Raw genomic sequence first — 19219 nt, 5'->3', positions numbered from 1 at the left:
GTGGTTCTACAATTAATTTTTTTAGACACTAAACAAAAATGCACTATCCGATCCATTTTTAAAAGATAATTTGCTTCACTTGTGCGTGCACTATAAATATATAGTTTGATGAAAAAGTGTTAAACAACTTTGGACATTCTTTTTACTGATGCTGAAGCAGTCAAAGAAAGTTCTTACAAATTTTGTTCTTCAATGTCCCTCGTCATCTATTCAGTATATATAATAATAGAAACAAGATACTTTAACCAAGATCGAGAGTTTGTATTTATCAAACACGACATTTTAAAACCTTTAAATTACGCAAAATATGCTTTTTTTGATGAGATAATTACTAACGAGTAATGGGAATAACTAAAAGACTAAAAATCTATGATGAACACTGCAACTAACATATTAAATTATCTTATATTTCTGATGTTGGATTATTAAACGTAATAAATTGAAGAAATCATTTTATACATAGAAAACAAACAGACAAGAAAACAAAATAAAAATCAAGCCACACCCTCTTACCATCACAAACTATATATACTAATTACTAAGTAAAACAAGTTTTTGATTAAAATTTATTGAGTTGGATCTCCACAAAGAAAAGACCATTATACTAAGATTCAATAACACAACATCATGTGTCTGAGATTCCCATTAGTCTCTTTCTCCATGTATATCAACCGTATATATATAAAGAAAAAACACGGGAAGATCCATGTTATTCTTATGTACTAGGTTGCTGCTATCTGTAGTTCATTTATATTTCCTTTGAAGCCTCTTGCAGATGCAAAGGCTAGTTATGGGGAGAAGGTGATGAGAACATGTTCTGAGTTGATCCTCTACCCCTGATTTGTTCCAAGGTATGCAGTGCTGACAGTGTCAGTTCGATATACATGTTCTTCATAGTTTTTAGGTCAGAAAGTTCTTCGGGAACATGCATTACAGTCTCTTCATTTTCATTGATACTGACGGAGCCAAAACCATTTTCCATAAAATTTTGGCCCATCGGTGAGCCCAGACCATTGGTGAAAAGAATGCTCAGTACCTCACAGTCCTTCACAAGCTTGTTAATCACGTCAATTTCATAGAAGGGCTGCTTCACCACATCTTGGATAAAAGGCACGCGAAGTAGAGCACCAGTTTTCTTATCGTGCTTCTTTATTATCTTCACCAAACCTGCTCTTCAACATTCATCATCAAACTCATTAGTTCATATAATCGGAACGTGCTTTACATTATTATTCTTCCTTCACATTATATAAGTTTCTTTCAAACTTTAATCTGTTCTGATCAGTTAACTTATTATAGTACGAAGAGTTTCACACTTCAAGTATATACATATTCATTAGAAAACCAGTTGGTGAATTCTGGCATTTATGCATGAGCTCTTAGAACATAACATGCCTGTGTAGTTGAGTGTACTGTAGTTCTCTAGCAAAACCATCTCTCCGTGAAAATCTACTATTTCTAACATTAAGTCTACGTTTAAATCCAAGGCTTCCATAACCCTGTCTTGCAACTCCTGCAACACAAACCATGGATTATATCTTCACGGTGTTGTTAGGACGATCATCTTAATCTTAAGTACGAATAATAATATAAAAAAACCAGAAAGGTAAAATGAACAAAATGTCTCTCATGGGAAAAGGGTTTGAAACGTTATTCATTTCACCTTATTTTTACCATTTTTTAGTGAGTGTTTGCTTGAGAAGTTTATCCAAACAAGTTTGGAATATAAAAAAGAAGAGATGAATATGTAAGTTGATATTTAGTTAATCACCTTCCCTTTGATGACATATTCTTCTTCCTTTTCAATAAAGAAAGTGTTAAACTTATCGATCTCTTGCTGCAGAAGGTTAAGGAAGCGGTTGAGTTGGTTGGGATCGATTTGGCCATCTTCGGAACACATAAGTTTCAACTGTTTCTTCAAGATTTTGTAGCACAAGAACTTGTCACGCCAACTGGGCAAGGTCTGCTCGATGAGGCTCTTTAGTATCTTCTCAAACTTCATCTTACGATGATATAATCTTCTGCAGACTTATCAGAACGATGCTTGAAGCTGATTGAGTGGAAGGGTTGAAGGGAAACAAAATGCAGGCTTTTATTGTTGGGGGATTGGAATATTCGGGCGGACGGAAAGTTGAATTTCGGACGCAAATGCATAGTTTTCTCCGTCTTTTTCCTAATGGAAGGCATAACAGTATTTGTTCCATTTCTATTCTGTTGTTTTTGTTGTCTTGTTAGAAAATTATCTTGGGAAAATCTACTATATATCACAAAGCACTTAGTATTGATCACATGATGCCCGAATCTACTGCTGATTGTAGTGAATGTACCACAATATTATAATTTGGTGATTGATGGATCACAATAAAAAAACTGATTATGCATGGATATTCAATATGAATATACCTATATGCCTTTGACTGCACACGTTGTTGGAGTATTATAGTCCAGTCAAAAATTAAAATTTTAACGCTTATACACAGAATTTGTTTTGCTCAACATAGAGGACTACCATATTCTTGATCTATCTCAGGGATGCAGCGAAGATGAAGACACTATATTTTAAAAAATGTATTATATTTATATTAAATTTTATATGAAATATTCAAGTGTGTGTGTATTTTTCCAGCTAACCCCGCAATTGATTTTTTTTTCGTCTATTAGTGGAGGCTATGAAAAAAAGAATTCCTATTTTGTCTAATAGTGGAATAGTTAAGTGGACTCCCATATTTTTATTTGTATATGAGATGATAACTCCTCTAATTACAATTATTTACGCTTAGACTACTTGTTTAGAAACATGTGAAGTCTATTATTATGATTTACCATTGTGTTTTGCGGTTGTTTTAAATATAAATATTTGTTTTTTCAACAATCTACATGTGAATTTTATCCTTTAGTCTAGGTTACAAATGAAAAATAATATTATTCTGTCTAATATTATATTAGTTAAGTATAATATAAGTTATATTTTTATTTGTTTATCATCAACTGAGATAATAACTCCTCTACTTGCATTATGTGTCCACATATGACATGGCTCTTGTATGGAAATTATTCGGAGGATTTGACATGAATAATTGCCATTTGACAATTCTTTATAAGAGTAAAATGGTTCTAATAAAAATTAAATTTTGTATTTTTAAAGAAAAAAAAAGTAAAGGGTAACGTCAAATAGGTGTAAAAAAATTTTTGGAGTCACGGTATCATTTTCCTTAATTTTCAATTATTTTTCAAAATAATTATAATATTTTGGTAAATCCAAGTTTTTTTTTCTCTCAACCACCAGGATGATAATGTGGGACAGATTATGTAAACCGATCCATAAGTTCGCAAGAAAAAGTACAGGAGGAAGTAAGTGTTTTAGCCTACTTTGGTATGTCCCGCATAACCTGCAATTCACATAAACAACTACTTGATGGGGAACGAGTCCACATAATCCATATAAATTTAAATCGCAAAAAGAATAAAATGTTATTAATATAATATGAAAAGACAAATATTCCATAATATAAGAATGGTGATTTCTAATTATTATGTGTGTATAACTATAAAAGTTATTAATTAGCCGGATAAATGCTTGAACTTATCATTATGATTAATAATGCTCTTAATTTCAATAAAAATTCTTAATAACCACAACTGAAAAAACTAAGATAAAAAATATATAATTGTTATTTTATTTTAAACTAATATTTTATTAGTTACATGTAAACTATATTTTTTTCTTTGGACCCAATATATTATGATGGTTAAATCAAAACAATAAAATTAAAAATAAACAATTCTTACATAAGTCAACCCACATACTTATGAATCAAATATTAGGCAGGATAAGTCAGAAAAATTAGTTCATAATTTTCATGCAGCACAGATCAATCCATTCTATTATGAACCAAATTCAGATTAGAGCAAGATAACCATGTTACTTTAGTCGAGGAACGTCTTTAGTCTTCCCCTAAGCTATTCGTACCACCACCCATCTTAATCAGTCACTGAATAAATTTAACGGTTATGTAACAATCACTAGTTCAGGATTACCTCATACAGAATCCCTTCTAAGTAAAAAAGAAAAAAAGAAGAAAGTACTGAATTCTATATATGGGTTGAGTGCGGAATACCAAACAATCCAGATTTTCAAATTTTAAACCAGTGCGAAAATCATAATTGATTGAATTGCATTCAACATTGAAAGTAATAATATTTCATTAAGGGGATTCTAATTTGTGCCTAAAGGCGAGGGAGTGTAACTACCAACTACGGATGACAATGGCCTTTAAATCAACGGGTTCTTACAAAAAATATCCACAAGTTATTACGAAGGAGATGTGATTGTCTTCTTTGTCAACCTTAAAGCTGTACAAAATTACTTGTAAGTCGTTAAATGCATTACATGGGAGAAAACCAAAACGATTTGTTCCTTTTCTATCCTTTTTTTTTCTTCGAGCCAAAGCCTTAATTTGGAAGTTATCAAGAAATCCAACAAAAGCAAACCAGGTTCCAAAATCTGCTCCTGTTAAAAAACCAAGTTTGTACATTACTCTACTTATACCATTCCCTAGTTTGAGCCATTAGAAAGCTTTTTCCTTGTTTGATTTTGGCCATAAGTAAACACTACCCTTTCAAAGTGACTGAATAATATATTCCCGGCAAGCAGAGCTGAATTACTTTTGGGGATCATTAAAGAGGAATAGTACGATGTTGACCAATAAACGATATCACACATTTCAAATGTAAACGACTCGTAGACTTCTTGCTAAAATGTATCCGATTCTAATGTACTCAATGAACAAAATACAATTAGCATGAACACACCAAGACATTTTTTTCATTATTTTTTTTAGGGTTGCATTTCTACTAAAGAAAATATTATTATGCTTGGAGCTGAGATAATATCGGTTACCGGGAACAATCTTGTCTCAGAATTAACAAATAAATGACAATACGCACTTAATCGCTTAATAAACCACAAATCATGTATTAAAGCTACTGGATGGAGTTAATCTAAGTTAATTCAAGTAAAAAGACCCCTTAAAATATTATAAATAGATTGACAGTAAATATCATTCATTGTACACTTATTATAGTATCAATACGCTATGTTGAGTATCTTATACGCACTTTACTCCCTCTCCGTCAAGGAAACACGGAAACACGAAGAAGGCATTTCAGCATATTTGGAGAACCAAAAACACCAGTAAGTACAAGAGAAACATCCATCTTATAAGCCTATCTGACCAATTATCTCGTTACTCTCCAAGTCGTAAGTAACCAATTCAGTAGCACATTATATAACCCACCCAACCCAAATCCTTTTCGTGCAAAAAACCATAATGCATACAAATTCTCCATGTCCATCCTTCCTACTTTTTACCCTCTCTGATAATCTTGTCCAAATAAAATGTAACTAGGGCAATATACCCATTGATAAAAGTTCACAAAAAGCCTCTTCCATGTGCTACATAGAAAATCATAAGAGAATACCCACCTACGTCAAAGCTATTGGTCAATCCTGATTCTGAAGAATAAGCATACCATCTAACCATCAATCAACAGAGCCATAGCATCCCACCAGCAAAAAGAAATTTCAAACCTCAAGCACTTCATCGTACACTCCTAACTAGACTTCACTCATCCATTTGCACCCTGAATTTCAAACAGAAAACGTTAACCAAAAATTTCAAATGAGCTGTTTAAAGGTTTTTTCTGCACAGTGAAGGAATAATTTATACCTGCTAAAAAAAATGCTAGAATTATTTTGTTGAAAAAGTTATACAAAAAAAAGTGTCTCCTTTCAGAAAACAGATGGAATTTGCACAAATATGATATAACTACCAGAAAATACAATTACACATTTTATGCATTACAACTTTATCCCATAAAATATACCCTTTCTGCAGATCTTTTACATCTTTCAGAGATCACTGATGACTAGTTATTTCAGCTTCAAGGCATATATAACTTTTCCTATGATAACTTTAGCTGACATGAAAACTCACCAAAAGGTAACACAGCAGAACACCACCCATTGGAAGGAAATAGCAATGTCAAAATATATGCAAATGGTATTTTATTGACTTTGGGGGTGTGCCAGAACAGAAAAGCTGTCTTAAATAGAAAGATGTCACACAAGAGTTTTCTGTCTTAAAGTAGAGAGATAGAGAACTGCTAAACCACAAGTTTTCTGCTGAAGAGAGTTACCCAGTCAAAAATAGATAGATTGTGAAAACTATCTTCCACAGGCAGAATTGTTATAACTTACATTGATACTAACAGTAGAGTCACAGACATTCAATCATTCAGTAGACAAATTGCCTACGAACATAGCTAAGATATGTTTTTTTTTTTCATATTTGCATCAAATACAAGTAAAGGAATAGAATGCCCTTACAGTGTTCCTACTGCGCCTTCTTTTCTTTGTTTGACTGGTTTGGAATCTTGCTTAAAACAATACTGTGAATTTTTTTATACCGAGTCTGAATAGTCCCATATATAACACACAATCTGTCGTCAATTTGGTCCTGGTACTTGTCATACAACACAGGAAGAGACAAGCTAAGAAGAACACCTGTCCAGAAAGTTATAAAAATATTAAAGTAAATGAATGCCAACCAAGACAGTTTCATAAAAGATGGCCTGAGCATTGAAAATCCACAGAAGCATTGAACTTACAAACATAGATCAAAGTCAAAAAGTTGAACAAACTACCAACGAAAGATATTGCCCACAATCCACCAACAACCTGATTGAGCAAGTTCACATAAAGAAGTGTCAACATTAAACTCTACCCAATGTATGTTCAAAGAAATCAGCATAAAACAAGGATGAGAAGAAAATATAAAATCATACTTGGACGCAGAGAAGCAAATTCCTCTCAATCGCTATGTCATGTGCAACTGTCAAAGCCCGGTTCATCCAAATTTGCACTGCATCAGCAACCTTGGCAACAGTTTCCTCCGAGATCTCCAGATCGGGGAGAGGAGGAAGCGGTCTGCGACATTAAAAGGACGAAAATGAACTTCCAATGAAAAAAGAAAGAAAGTAAATTCACCACTACAATGCAACAGATTTAGTGTGACTCAGCATACTCCTCACCGTCATTTCAATTTTCAAATGCATCAATATTTAGAACAGTCAACGAAACATTTATATGCAATAAATTCCTTTTTTCGAAATAAAATTATTTTCAATTCAATCATGAACGGTTTAAGACTTATAAAACAAAAATCAAGTACACGAATCTAGAAGAGACCTTAATCTAGGAAACACAGCATAATTTCGAGAAAGTAAAAAAGTACCTATTGAGAAGGTTAGCAGCTTTGGCCCAGAAAAAGAGAATCAGGACGAGAAGCAAGACGACATTGGCAACGAAAGACAAGAAATTGTAACCGGCTCGCTCGAACAAGTACCACAACGTTGAAGAAGATACGAGCAGCGCCGCCGCTCCACGCCAATTCTTCCACAACACCACATCGGCAACTATCACACATAATAAAAAAGAATGCAAAAAAAAAAAAAATCAACTCGGATATTTTCTACTATCAGATTGCACCATCGATTGTAACTACGTGTAAAGGATCGATGAGATTGAACGAAATCAGAAAGGGAGAGAACCTAAGCCTTGGCCGAGAAGGCGGTGAACGGAAATCCGTTGAGAATCTCCCATGGTGATTGGGGAAGTTGTGCAGTGACAGTAACAAACTATAGATACTAGTAACAGTGCGATTACGGTTACGCTGCCTCCTTTCGTTTTTGCTCATCTACTCCACATGAAAGATGAAACGCCAAAACGCCATTCGTTCTTCGTTCTGATGTCCCTCGATACTGGGCTGGGCCTGGCCCATCAAATGGAATAAATACCATTGTAGCAATATCACATATAAATACTTTATCTTACTCGCAGAAAAAAAAAACGGGAAATTATGTCATTTTTTGACGATGAAAAAAATGCATTTTAGAAAATAAATAAACTACAGTTACATCCATTACTGTTTATGGTAGAATTTAAATTATGTTCGCTTATACAATAAAACTCTTTACTTTCGTGATAATTGTGATGTCCACATTACACCATACAGTCTATGAAACTGTGATGCCCATATATTTTTTTGCTTAGTGCATGGATTTACAAAACAAGCACTTTAAGTTTTGTTGTAAAATGATGATAAAAAATAAGATGAAAAGAGGTGGCTGATATATTCCAGTTTGTAAAATCAGATACTGTTAATTGTTTCTAGAAGCATAGGATCTCAAATATTAGTCTAGAAAAAGTTGAAGGCTAAGTTGAGAAATTATCCTCTAAAACTTAGTTATACCATTATGAAGGAAGATAGTTACAAAAAATCAAGTTCAAGACTAATTTTAAATTATGTGATTAAAATATACAATTCAGAAATACAATTTTAGAATAAGTTTATATATATATATATATATATATATATGATCAATAAGTTATATTCTTCAACTATTTTTTGTTAATAAAAAAAAGTTAAAAGGCTTTCTCATAAATTGTTTATCCTTATAGCATAACGAAACTTTAAGAAAATACTAGAAGAATGACTTCATCGGGATATTTTACGCATAGGATGTAAGTTGATTTGTGTAACATTTCGTGTTACCATTTTCTTTTATACTACATCATTAAATTCAATGAGTAGATGGATTCTTTTTAGTAGAAAAGCTTGTAAGAATTGTTTTCTCACTGCATCAATTTTGTTGCTTAAATCCCTTTCGAACAAAGTACCACATAAATCACTTTTGGGATACAAATAATGAAAACCCAGAGTCATGCCTGTGTTTTAACTAAGCCAGATATTACCACCTACCACCAAAGCTTGTTTTACGGTGCTGGCTCCTCACTGTTGTCCGTGTCTCCATCACTTGAGGACTCTTGTTTCTCTCGCTGCTGTTCTCCTTCGGCATTTAATTTTATCTTTTTCTCCTTTTTCCTTTGCTTCTTCTTTTGACGCTTTGCTCGCTTCTTTGCTGTCCTTTCCTCTGCTGCTTTTAATCTTTCCTCCCTTCTTAAATTAAATTCTGCCAACTCTTTTCTCTTCTGGTAATCGACTTCCATTCTAGCAAGACGATCTTGCTCCTTGCGTCTCATCTGCCGATACTGTCGGAAACAAAGTTGGAAGCACATAAGAATAACAATCAGATCAACATATCCATCACCTTACCCATAATTGACACACAGAATAAACCCAGATATCAAGCCAGTTTAACTCCTCACTTCTTAACAAAGGAGAAGAAACTAAAATAAATCAAACTCCTCACATAGCTTGAAACCAATTAACGAACCACAACCTTTTAAAAGCTTCTGCATGAAGCACTTGTGAACTCAACAGAACTTGACTTTGATCGTCGAAAAGCTCACTCACACATGCAGAAGCTGATCTAAAATAGGCGATCACTACTTGGATAAACCCAGTGTGTGGCTAAGCACTTCAGAACGCAGGAAAGATTATTAATATCACTCAAATTATAAAGATGTTGCACACACAGAAGCCTTAAGAGCATAACTCAGGGCAAGACACATCAAGTGCAGGAAAGAATACCTTAATATTAACGGACAAGGTAATCAAGTTGACAAAAACTTCTGCAGCATATGTAAGCTTGCAAGAAAAAACTTAATATAGAAATATATATTGAAAAAATCCATTACCAACATATGCGCATAACATAATATTCTTAACACAGCAAACATTTCAACTCCATAAACAATGTAGCAAACCATAACAGTAAAATGTGTAGTACATTAGTACCAACTAAATATGATCAAACTATATAAATGAACCAAATCATATAGAATTTCATAAAAACAAAAGTTTCTAAAGCGAAAACATTTCAAAAAGGAGATAATTCCTTCAAATAAATTTAACTCTAGTAAAACACTGTCACCAAGGGACAAAAATTACATTTTATTTCAAATTCATGAACTTGTTTCCCAAATCAACTTTACGCAATTTTACACCAGTTTAATATCCTTGCTTGTGTTTATCGTCAAAAAGGTTGAACAACAAGTTGACTATTATTTCGTACTGGAACCATAAACTCATGAGTCTATGGATTAACCCTCGAGAGTTCGCCAACTGTATTAATGAAAATCAATTACAAGACAGCTTTTAAAAAAATAAAATGAGCAAGTTGTATTCCTTTCATCGTCCTATTTCTGGTAAGTTTATGCATTAGACTGTTAAATACAGAATCAATTTATTGTTGTAGTGGGTAAATCCAGAACTCTTCCATGAGTAAATAAATCTCACAACATTGAAGTATGATGGTTTTTCCAACCAGTTCACATCCAACTTCTACATGACCCGTATTTTACTCTATAATACGAGTAAATAAGTTTTCTAAGTTGAATCCCCAAATAGGAGATTAGCATATCGTTAAAAACTCAAAAGCACAGCTTTCTTTGAGAATCCTTAGTCATAAGGCCAGCTTTATTTCAAATAATTTAAACCCTGTCATCTCAACCCGGCACTTGTTAACCAAGAAAAACACCTCGAGTGCACCATTATCTCATAGAACTTCTACAGTTCCACTAAATACAGAGTATTTCCAACAACGTGTTATCATATTTTAAAAACATATGGGTAACCCCAATTTAGTGATCAAAGAGCCAAACAACATTCAATAGGGTTATTTTATCACTTCAAATTGCGTTTGCTATCTCGTTTGAATAGAAAAAAAAACAAACAAACGAATGAAAATTTAGGCAGGTAAAACTATATCCTCATTTAAAAAAAGTAAAAATACTGTAACTCCATTATTAAAAGCGAGCAATTTTTATGTCTGGAGCGACCTCAAACACAAAAGATAACTTTTATTCAAGACAAAGGACAAGCACTTGTACCTGGTGGAAGTCGCCGGATCCTGAACCGGCGGAACTACCAGAAGTGTTGCTAACACGAACGGGAACATTGTCGATAATACGTCGCAGCTTGACTTCTAGGTCCTCCTCTTCCTCCTTGAAAACGACAGGAGTATACTCCACTAGCGCACTCGATGCTGCTGCTGTTGGCGGGAGGGGCGGTTTCGAATTTCCTGGCGCTGCGACAATCTGAAAATCAGCATCTCTGGGTTTGCCCGTCGACATTTTATGGGATTTACAAAAACCCTAAATTTTCACTTTAGACCCGAACCCTAATTCTGCAGACAAGGTTAGTTTAGTGATTTTAAGATCCTAGTTCGAAACAGATGTTCTTCATACCCTTAGAATTACAAGGGAAAGAGGAAATAACATTTGTTGTGTCGGTTTATCTCTCAAAGAAAATCCCAATCCCCTCATGAATTCGGGGGATTTCACGATTTCATTCGAAAACTACCGTTAAATAGTAACCATTTTCAATATTTATAGATGTTCTTTAACTGATAAAGTATGTTCTTCATTAAATCTCGCCGTATATTTAAAAATAAAAGCAAGAAAATAAACTCCCAATAAATATTCTGAAAAAATAAAATAATTTCTCCTTTGAGCTTCAATTTCAAATGTTTCTGTCAGTTTGAATATTAGTGATGTAACTATATTATTTAAGAGTGTCCATAAACTTATCCAATCTCACAAAAAAGACCATCAAAGAAATTTTTTTTTGATTATTCTTTTAATTGGAACGAATTTGTGTTTAAAAACCAGTACAATCTTATCCCATGTAAACTTAAAAGTACGTTAACATTTTCATTTCTTACATATTTACAAAATCGTCGCATAATTTACACTTATCTATAAAAAAAAGTATATCTTATAAAATATCACTTTTATAGCTATTAATAAAAAAATATGTAAGTGTAATTATCAGTTTATACTTTTCATTCGATTAAAATAATTTCAACTACTTTTATTAGAGTAGATACAATAAGAAGTGACAATTTTATAATACAATTTATATTTAACCGATAATACCAAATCATAATGTATCATGTATGTATGTATGTATTGTGTATGATATGATTGGGAAGGTTTTTTTTCTTCGTAAGATAGAGTGGGTCAGAAGGTGATTAGAGTCCAGTACCGAAATTGTAATCGGCCCAGGTTGGTGGTGTAGTCATTTTACTTTTCAGTCCTTTCCCATCCCATCTCGCATCTGTGAGAGAGTTCGAGGTAGCTACCGGAGAGAAACACACAGAGATCGCAATCAACAACACATAACAGCACGACAGAGAATAATAGAATCGTGAATCGTTTGCAGAAGAAGAGGTAAAGGAATCGAGAAGAGGAGTCATCGAAGCCAAAGATGTTACCCACAGCTTCCAAAGGACGTTCTTCTTCTTCCTCTTCTTCCTCTCGACCTAATAATCCCATGCTGCTTCCCTACCTCCGCAGAATCATCAAGGTTCCGATCTCTTTCTTTAATTTCCCGATTTCGTAGATTTACTTCGCGCTCCATTCTAAGATCCAATTCCTGCTTTTATCTCTCCCTCTGCTTCTCACATCTTAAATGCCATTGCTTAAATTACCCGGCGTATAAACTAAATTGTTGCTCAATTCCTCAATGTTTCGGTTCAAAATTGAATAGGTTGGACTGTGCTGTTCTGATTTGAAGAGTCCGATAGGCGTGAGTGTTCAATCTGTGCTGATTCGTTTGTTATTCTTGTAGTGGCAACAAATGGATATTGAATACACCTTTTGGCAAATGCTTCATCTATGTACGTCACCGAAAGTTGTGTAAGTACATGTAAATTAAATCATCTGATCTCTGCCCTTCCCCTTGCTGTTAGCAATGAAATTCGAGTTTTGTTACCATGATCCAACGCAATAGCAATGTGAATCCAATTTTGTGGGACATTAATATTGTGTTCTTTGTCGAGATTAACCCTTCTGCTTTGTGTGTATTTGAAATTTTCTATAACTGGTTCTCTGAATGCTTTTTTGGTGTTGTTCTTGGAATGGAACTGTACCACGGATGCAGCTATCAGCATACTAAATATCACAAACGTAAGTCTATGTCTTGTGAATATTTTTATTCTTTAATATTTATTGGTGCAAATTTTTTCAGTCATTAGTTCACCAATGTTTTTTGAGCTTGTTTTACTGGCTATGTTCCTTTGGTAGCGTTTATTTGAAATAATTTATAGTACATTAGGCTAGTTACATCCTTGTGATATGTTCCAGGGACAATAAGTAGTTGTCATTGGTGTAAGTATCTTACACACAGTGTCAGATTGGAAATGCATTTAGTGGTATATTGTTAAACCCAAGAGTTTATATATAAACTTGTGGAGCATCCTTAAACTTGACTTGTGGACCTAATACAAAATGTTTGTAAAATTCCTTATACTAATGAGGAAAAGTACAAAGGTTTTCATGGGGAAAATGCAACAGAATAGTCCTCTAGTGCTTATCGTTTCGGTATAGCAAAGCACAATAGATTACTTCGGAGAATTGCTAATGGTTATATTCGAAAACACATAACGGAACACAAAGAATGTGCATTGATTCTGGATTGAAAGCACAACTAGAATGGATGATAGGGATTAAAAACAAACTCAAATACCTCAAATTGTATTAAAACTCACTGAGTGGAACTAAACAACATTAGAATCAGAAGCTAATGTGAAGTTTTAATAAATAAGGAGACAGTATAAAATAAGGTGCACTTGGCGATCACCCTAGTCTGCTGGTAGCAGCCCTTCTCTGAGGCAGAAGCCTTTCCAGCCTCCTCCTCCTCCTACATATTCCCTTTCCAACCAAATGTTGCCATCTGTCCATCCTATTATTATGCCAATTATGTTTTACGCTGACTGAAAACCCTTCATTGTCCCATAAATTTTCATTCCTTCATAGCCATTGCCATTTTCTGATCACTCTCTTGTTTCCTCAATTTCCTTTCTCTCAATTTCCTTTCTCTCCTTTTCCTTGGACTGACTTGAACCACATGTAATCTATGGATGAATTTTGAGATACAGCACAAATGGACCTGGATTTATTTTTAAAGAAATAGAATGTGACAAGCTCATTGTCATTCAGTTGTAATTGCAGGTCCATATTTAAAATAAATGAGTAGGTTGGTAATGATATAGTTATATTAAATACTTCAAAAAATTATTTTCTTGGTTCATGAATGAATTGCTGAAAATATTTTTATGGTGTGGCTTGATGGGTCACAAGGGCATGGGTTTTGTTGTTTTATTCTCCTTGATTTGAAATCGATGCTTTGAAGGGGGAGTTCAGGATACTGTCATTATTTCTGTAATTTGGGATCATAATTTGCATCTTATATCAGACCCATGGACTCCGTGCATGATTTGTGATTCTATTTGAGTTTTAAGAGAATGGAAGTCTAATGAGTCCAGTTGAGTCTATCAAGAAATGAGTTTAAAGTTGAGTCTGTCTGATTCCCCTGCCCACAGCTGTAGACTTGTATGGTTCTACAAACTGACTCGTGGTCTTCTCAACCATGACTAATGAATGATTCCAATGACATCATTCGTTGATCTTATGCTGAAATTCCTTTTATCTTTACTGGTGAACTGATTTCACTTACTTGGGATGATAATATTTCTTCTCAAACAAGAGGTTATGAGCAATATTGTTTTTGACTGATTTGGGCCTTATCGTTCCATTCCCTTTTCACAAATCTCTTATAAACGTTATACATGCATATAACAACTGACAGACACAACCAATGATTGGATAGAATTTAAGAATTTCACAGCTCCTTTCTTTCAAGTAAAATTACCTTTTAATGCAAAAGTTAATTCACCGAGAGCTGCTTTTGAAGATGAATGATCGAGAACTTTGGCTTATTATTAGGCTTGCAAATCAACTTATTTTAGTGATACACAATCATGCAAATGTTTCAGGAAAAAAAGACTTCAGGGTTAATTGTATAATTAATGTCTTTGCTTTATGAAATTAGGAAATTTCATTGGTGATTTCAAAAAATTGTTTAATTGATTTCCTTCTTATTGTTTGATATTAGAAACCAAGAATCAATGGGCACGTGATGACCCTGCATTTGTTGTGATCTGCAGTCTTCTTTTGGCAGTTGCAACTTTGGCTTATTGTGCTGCGTAAGTTTTTTTAAACATTTGATGGTGTTGGCTCCTTGTGGACCAGTAGCTAAAATTCACTTTACTTTTGTAAAACAGAAAGAATATGCAAATGTTCCTAAGTAAATCCTTGTATTTTATTTATTTAATTGAAGGATGATATTTTGAAAACTTCCCTTATAAAAACATTCTGTTAATTTAGAGTTTGGTATGTGAATCTTATTAAATCGTGTATCATGAACCAAGCTTGTATTGTTGTTGGATTATCCATTATTTAACTTTTCTTTATATTTGTTCTCAATCTGCCTCTACTAACTTTTGGTATTATATTTTCCCATATACTTTCAGGTATGACCATAGTACTGCCCATACACTTCTTGTTATCTTCTCAGTGTTGTTTTTCCACTTTGTACTGACAGGTGTATTTCTGGCAACTTTTTGTTGGTAAGGGTACTTCCTGTACAAATTATTGCATCCTTTTTTTTAATCACTTGATCTTGGTACCAACAGTGGTGGATATTATCCGTGTATTCTCTAGGTTCCTGACTAACTCTTATCTTCGAGAAGAGGCTCCAAATAGCTATGTGGTTGAACAACGTGTTGAATGGTAAGTTCAAGAAATTGTGCCTGTTTCATGTGTTAACTTAGTTTGCTTCTTGTATTCTGAGAACATTTTCTAATATTTGGCCATGCTTCTTTAAAATGCCTGATCAATTGATAAGCAAAGAATTGAATTGAACCCTTGTCTTATAATTTTGTTAATTATTTTTCAATAGCTGATTATATTTTTTTGGTTTTTCATGGAAGGATGTATGCATTTGATGTACACTGCAACTCTTTCTTCCCATTGTTTGTTTTGCTCTATGGTAATTTCTGACTCCTTGGTTAGTGTGAACTCTGTTATGATATAGGAAGCTACAATATCTTGCATTAGAGTGGTACTGATGTCTGGTCCCTTGACAGTGATCCATTATTTTGTATCTCCTCTATTGTTGGCTCATGGTTTCATTCCAGTATTGCTCTCAAATCTTCTATTCATGGTGGGAGCTTCATACTATCATTATCTAAATTTCCTAGGTTATGATGGTAACCCTCTCTCTCTCTCTCATTAATATTTTTCTTTTATACACAAACACACATACACCCGTATATATATGTTGCACACACTCTTACACTGTTCAACAACCTTTTACTAGATTATTTTATCCCAGAACTCACCAATAGATTAAAAGTATCCGTTGCATAAATTATATGCAGAATTTTATATTAGTTCAGTACTTTATACCTTGTACATGCTCATCAAAATCAACGTAATTAATGTACTATATACATTTAAAATATATGAAAATAAGAATCATTTAGCTATCTTCATTCAATTTTTATATGATTTAACATGAAAAGTCTCAGAATATACACCATCTTTTAGGATCGTTTTAATTGCTTCACTAGAATTAAAGAATATAGGTAATTTAGTTAATGGCATTAAATTTTTGAACAATTTGTGTAATTTTTCCATAATTACCCACCATTAAAATTCCATTTTATCGATCTGTTTCTACCTAGTTAATGCATCTCAACTTAAGGGAATTTTTGTAAAAAATGTAAATCAATGAGGTAAACAACTTGGAGGGACTCTTATAAAAATGAGGCCTAAATATGTTTTTAATCCCTGTAAAAATTTGGGTCACTATAACATTTTTCATTTCATCCCTGCAAAATTTAAAATAACCATTTTTAGTCTATGTGTGAATTTTGGTATTAGTCACAATATTTTTCTTTAATTTTCATCCCTCCGAAATTTCAAGTCCCTACTTTTAATTTTAAGATGGATAGGTAATATTCATTTTATTGATTATTTAGGAGTTTGTTTTGGATGTCATATACGAACATTATATCACAAAACTATTATGCGTTCTTACAGAATGGCGATTAACCTTTTACTCAACGTATAAGCCTTTAACTAGTATCATAAGTCTAGGGAGGAAAATATTAGTGATTTTCAATTCTAAAGGGATCAAAAGCAAACAAATATGTAATACGGACCAAAAGAAGTCACTGATTTTATAGGGACGAAAAACATTTTTAAATCTGAAAATAATCAAGACAAACTTTCCATATAAGATTATGAAAAGGACTGGAGGCAGTACCTACAATTCAGTAGTTAGATCATGAAAATCACATTTTAAGCGAAGTTATTGATTGTGTGAGAACGATTGTAACTTATATTGGTGTGAGTATCTCCTCGTTGAGGTTAGTTCATAATACTTCTTTTAGTGTAATTTCCTTGGGTATGGCTGAATTTTCAAGAAAAGTGTCTAAGGGCTAGAGGCTGGCTCCTCTAATTTAGCTCTTCATAAATATGCTCATCTGCAGTGATTCTGTTTTAATACTTGCCAATTATACTGTAGAATTCAGTTGTGCGTTATTGAATATTTGCAGCAAGTACCATTTCTTTGTTTTTTACTCTAAAGTCCCCCTTTTATGATATGGAGAACAATTTCATATGACGTGGCTCTGTTGGATGTATCAGCATATTGAATGAATGTACATTAAAGTGTTTTGGGTAAACTTGTTTACTGAGTGTGTATAACTCTTAAACTAGAAGTTTTTGTTGAGTTAGTGGAAACTGTGAATACCGTTGAATTTATTTGATATAATTTGTGGTTGTAGTTCTGCCTTTTTTGGAGAGGACCACCTTTTTCCTGTACCCCATTGGCATCGTAATTGTCCTTTCTCCTATTTGTAAGTATTGAGCGGTACCATTTCTGTTATTTCATGATTGATTGAAATTGAATCTGAACCCAATTTCTTATTTGCAGTGATTTTAAGTGGTTTCAATCCATCTAGATACTTTATGAACATGTACTTCAGTCGACAAATATGATCGTTCCAGCTAGAACTTTTGACCTATCGGTGTCCTTGAGGTTATAGAGTATTCGGAAAACTATCACATGAGAAGGCTTTGATGAATGTTTGATTGTTTGTTTGAAGAATGCATTGGCCCAGCAATGTCTCATTTTAGGCCTTCTAATACTACTACCAATCAAAGTTGGACTGTAGCAAGTCAGGGTAGTCAGTGTATTTTTTACAGTTATTAGATAGAATATTTGTTCAAATGAATATACTCATTGTAATGAATTTTCTTTGTCAATCCGGTAGCTTTCCTCCCGACAAAGAACAATTTATATTGATATATTCTTTGATGAGGTTAGATACTTAAATGAAAGGTCTTCCCATTAGCTCGTCACATAAGGAGTCATTGTTAACTTTTAGTTTCATTAGAAGCCACTCGAGCCAGGTACCAGTAAGAGTTAGGGAGGAGCTGATCAAAGCCGGGGAGGGAGCATTTTGTATGTATGATATTTGCTGGTTATGTATGTTATCTGACTGAATATTGCTTCACTGTGAGGTGTTTGGTGGTTCAATGGCGAGTACGGGCTACTTATAAAACTATTTTAATGGGCAACTCAATTTTTAAACCCGTAGGATAGTGATGTTTGAAAAATATGTGTTACCTAATGTCTACGCACGTGTATGATTTGGATGAGTCATCCGGGTAAAGATATTTGAGCATGGTTATAGGATACTATCTTAATAGTGTATTTGGATAAAGCATTTTAACAGGGTAATTTATCTTGTTTAGATAATATGAAATGTTTTTTAACAAAACATGTCTTTTGGTAAGAAATTTTGAATGGAATTAAAATTTTAGAATTTTATTGGAGTAATTGAATTACTTAAAATTAAACAATTTTAAATTTTATCTAAAAAGAAAATATTTTAATATTTTAATATTTGTAATTTTGTTTTTTGGTCTTTGTAGTTAAGTTGATTTAGTTCAGCATGAATTTAGGTAAACTTAGTCGTGATTTGATGTCTTGACGGTCCAATTTGTCTAAGTTAAACATAATTTGATTTGTCTTGTGTTGTTTTAGTTTAATTTGATCTAAGTCTAACTTAGCATTGGTTTAGTTTAACTCAATTAAATATGATCATGTCTTATATTTAAATTAATTTAAACTTGAGTTAACTTGACTTAAATTTGGGTTGACTCGGTTTAATCAAGCTTAAACTAATTTGATTCAATGTAGTTTGGATTAATTCCAATTTGGCTTGGGGCAACTTAGTTTTATTTAGTTCAACTTGATTTAATTTTATCCAAGCTATGGTTAACTTGGTCTTAATTGAACTAGGACTTGCCTTAGTCTATCTCAACTTAGTTGAATGT

General features: G+C 33.3%; 4 protein-coding genes across 5 annotated transcripts; 1 reads left to right on the top strand and 3 right to left on the bottom strand.

Annotated features, from left to right (window-relative positions):
* Positions 1-784: 784 nt before the first annotated feature.
* Positions 785-2004, bottom strand: LOC108325652 (SPX domain-containing protein 2). The gene is made up of 3 exons (XM_017558747.2): positions 1772-2004; positions 1396-1513; positions 785-1167 (listed from the first exon to the last, which is right to left on the bottom strand). Exons 1-3 carry the CDS (start codon positions 2000-2002, stop codon positions 785-787), a joined length of 732 nt encoding a protein of 243 aa, XP_017414236.1. The 5' UTR covers positions 2003-2004.
* Positions 2005-5199: 3195 nt separating this feature from the next.
* Positions 5200-7833, bottom strand: LOC108325087 (reticulon-like protein B11). The gene is made up of 6 exons (XM_017558092.2): positions 7612-7833; positions 7296-7476; positions 6847-6988; positions 6670-6739; positions 6389-6565; positions 5200-5643 (listed from the first exon to the last, which is right to left on the bottom strand). Exons 1-5 carry the CDS (start codon positions 7661-7663, stop codon positions 6396-6398), a joined length of 615 nt encoding a protein of 204 aa, XP_017413581.1. The 5' UTR covers positions 7664-7833; the 3' UTR covers positions 5200-5643; positions 6389-6395.
* Positions 7834-8662: 829 nt separating this feature from the next.
* LOC108325130 (uncharacterized) lies at positions 8663-11338 on the bottom strand. The gene is made up of 2 exons (XM_017558142.2): positions 10856-11338; positions 8663-9112 (listed from the first exon to the last, which is right to left on the bottom strand). The coding sequence occupies exons 1-2, from the start codon at positions 11096-11098 to the stop codon at positions 8837-8839; spliced, it is 519 nt and encodes a 172-aa protein (XP_017413631.1). The 5' UTR covers positions 11099-11338; the 3' UTR covers positions 8663-8836.
* A 613-nt stretch (positions 11339-11951) lies between these two features.
* LOC108326482 (uncharacterized) lies at positions 11952-18393 on the top strand. Of its 2 annotated transcripts, XM_017560011.2 has the most exons (10): positions 11952-12332; positions 12597-12664; positions 12909-12934; positions 14922-15012; positions 15340-15435; positions 15530-15598; positions 15799-15857; positions 15955-16077; positions 17662-17733; positions 17811-18393. In XM_017560011.2, the coding sequence occupies exons 1-10, from the start codon at positions 12234-12236 to the stop codon at positions 17873-17875; spliced, it is 768 nt and encodes a 255-aa protein (XP_017415500.1). In that variant the 5' UTR covers positions 11952-12233; the 3' UTR covers positions 17876-18393. The 2 variants fall into 2 exon arrangements, with proteins under 2 accessions (XP_017415500.1, XP_052730824.1); XM_052874864.1 differs by lacking the exons at positions 15799-15857; positions 15955-16077.
* The last annotated feature ends 826 nt before the right edge of the window (positions 18394-19219 follow it).

The sequence above is a fragment of the Vigna angularis genome, chromosome 3 (assembly GCF_016808095.1).
Source record: "Vigna angularis cultivar LongXiaoDou No.4 chromosome 3, ASM1680809v1, whole genome shotgun sequence".
NCBI lineage: Eukaryota > Viridiplantae > Streptophyta > Magnoliopsida > Fabales > Fabaceae > Vigna > Vigna angularis.
Note: the sequence above shows the minus strand (reverse complement) of the source record. Positions and strands in the feature narration are given on the sequence as shown.

Coding starts and splice junctions, on each gene's coding strand:
- LOC108326482 (XM_017560011.2), top strand. CDS start 12,234: ATGTTACCCACAGCTTCCAAAGGACGTTCTTCTTCTTCCTCTTCTTCC. Junction 12,665..12,908: donor TGTACGTCACCGAAAGTTGT/GTAAGTACATGT, acceptor CCACGGATGCAG/CTATCAGCATACTAAATATC. Junction 15,599..15,798: donor GTTGAACAACGTGTTGAATG/GTAAGTTCAAGA, acceptor TTTTCATGGAAG/GATGTATGCATTTGATGTAC.
- LOC108325130 (XM_017558142.2), bottom strand. CDS start 11,098: ATGTCGACGGGCAAACCCAGAGATGCTGATTTTCAGATTGTCGCAGCG. Junction 9,113..10,855: donor GATCCGGCGACTTCCACCAG/GTACAAGTGCTT, acceptor TGTTTCCGACAG/TATCGGCAGATGAGACGCAA.
- LOC108325087 (XM_017558092.2), bottom strand. CDS start 7,663: ATGGGAGATTCTCAACGGATTTCCGTTCACCGCCTTCTCGGCCAAGGC. Junction 7,477..7,611: donor CCTTCTCGGCCAAGGCTTAG/GTTCTCTCCCTT, acceptor TATGTGTGATAG/TTGCCGATGTGGTGTTGTGG. Junction 6,740..6,846: donor ATTTGCTTCTCTGCGTCCAA/GTATGATTTTAT, acceptor TTGCTCAATCAG/GTTGTTGGTGGATTGTGGGC.
- LOC108325652 (XM_017558747.2), bottom strand. CDS start 2,002: ATGAAGTTTGAGAAGATACTAAAGAGCCTCATCGAGCAGACCTTGCCC. Junction 1,514..1,771: donor AATATGTCATCAAAGGGAAG/GTGATTAACTAA, acceptor TTTGTGTTGCAG/GAGTTGCAAGACAGGGTTAT. Junction 1,168..1,395: donor CAGTACACTCAACTACACAG/GCATGTTATGTT, acceptor GTTGAAGAGCAG/GTTTGGTGAAGATAATAAAG.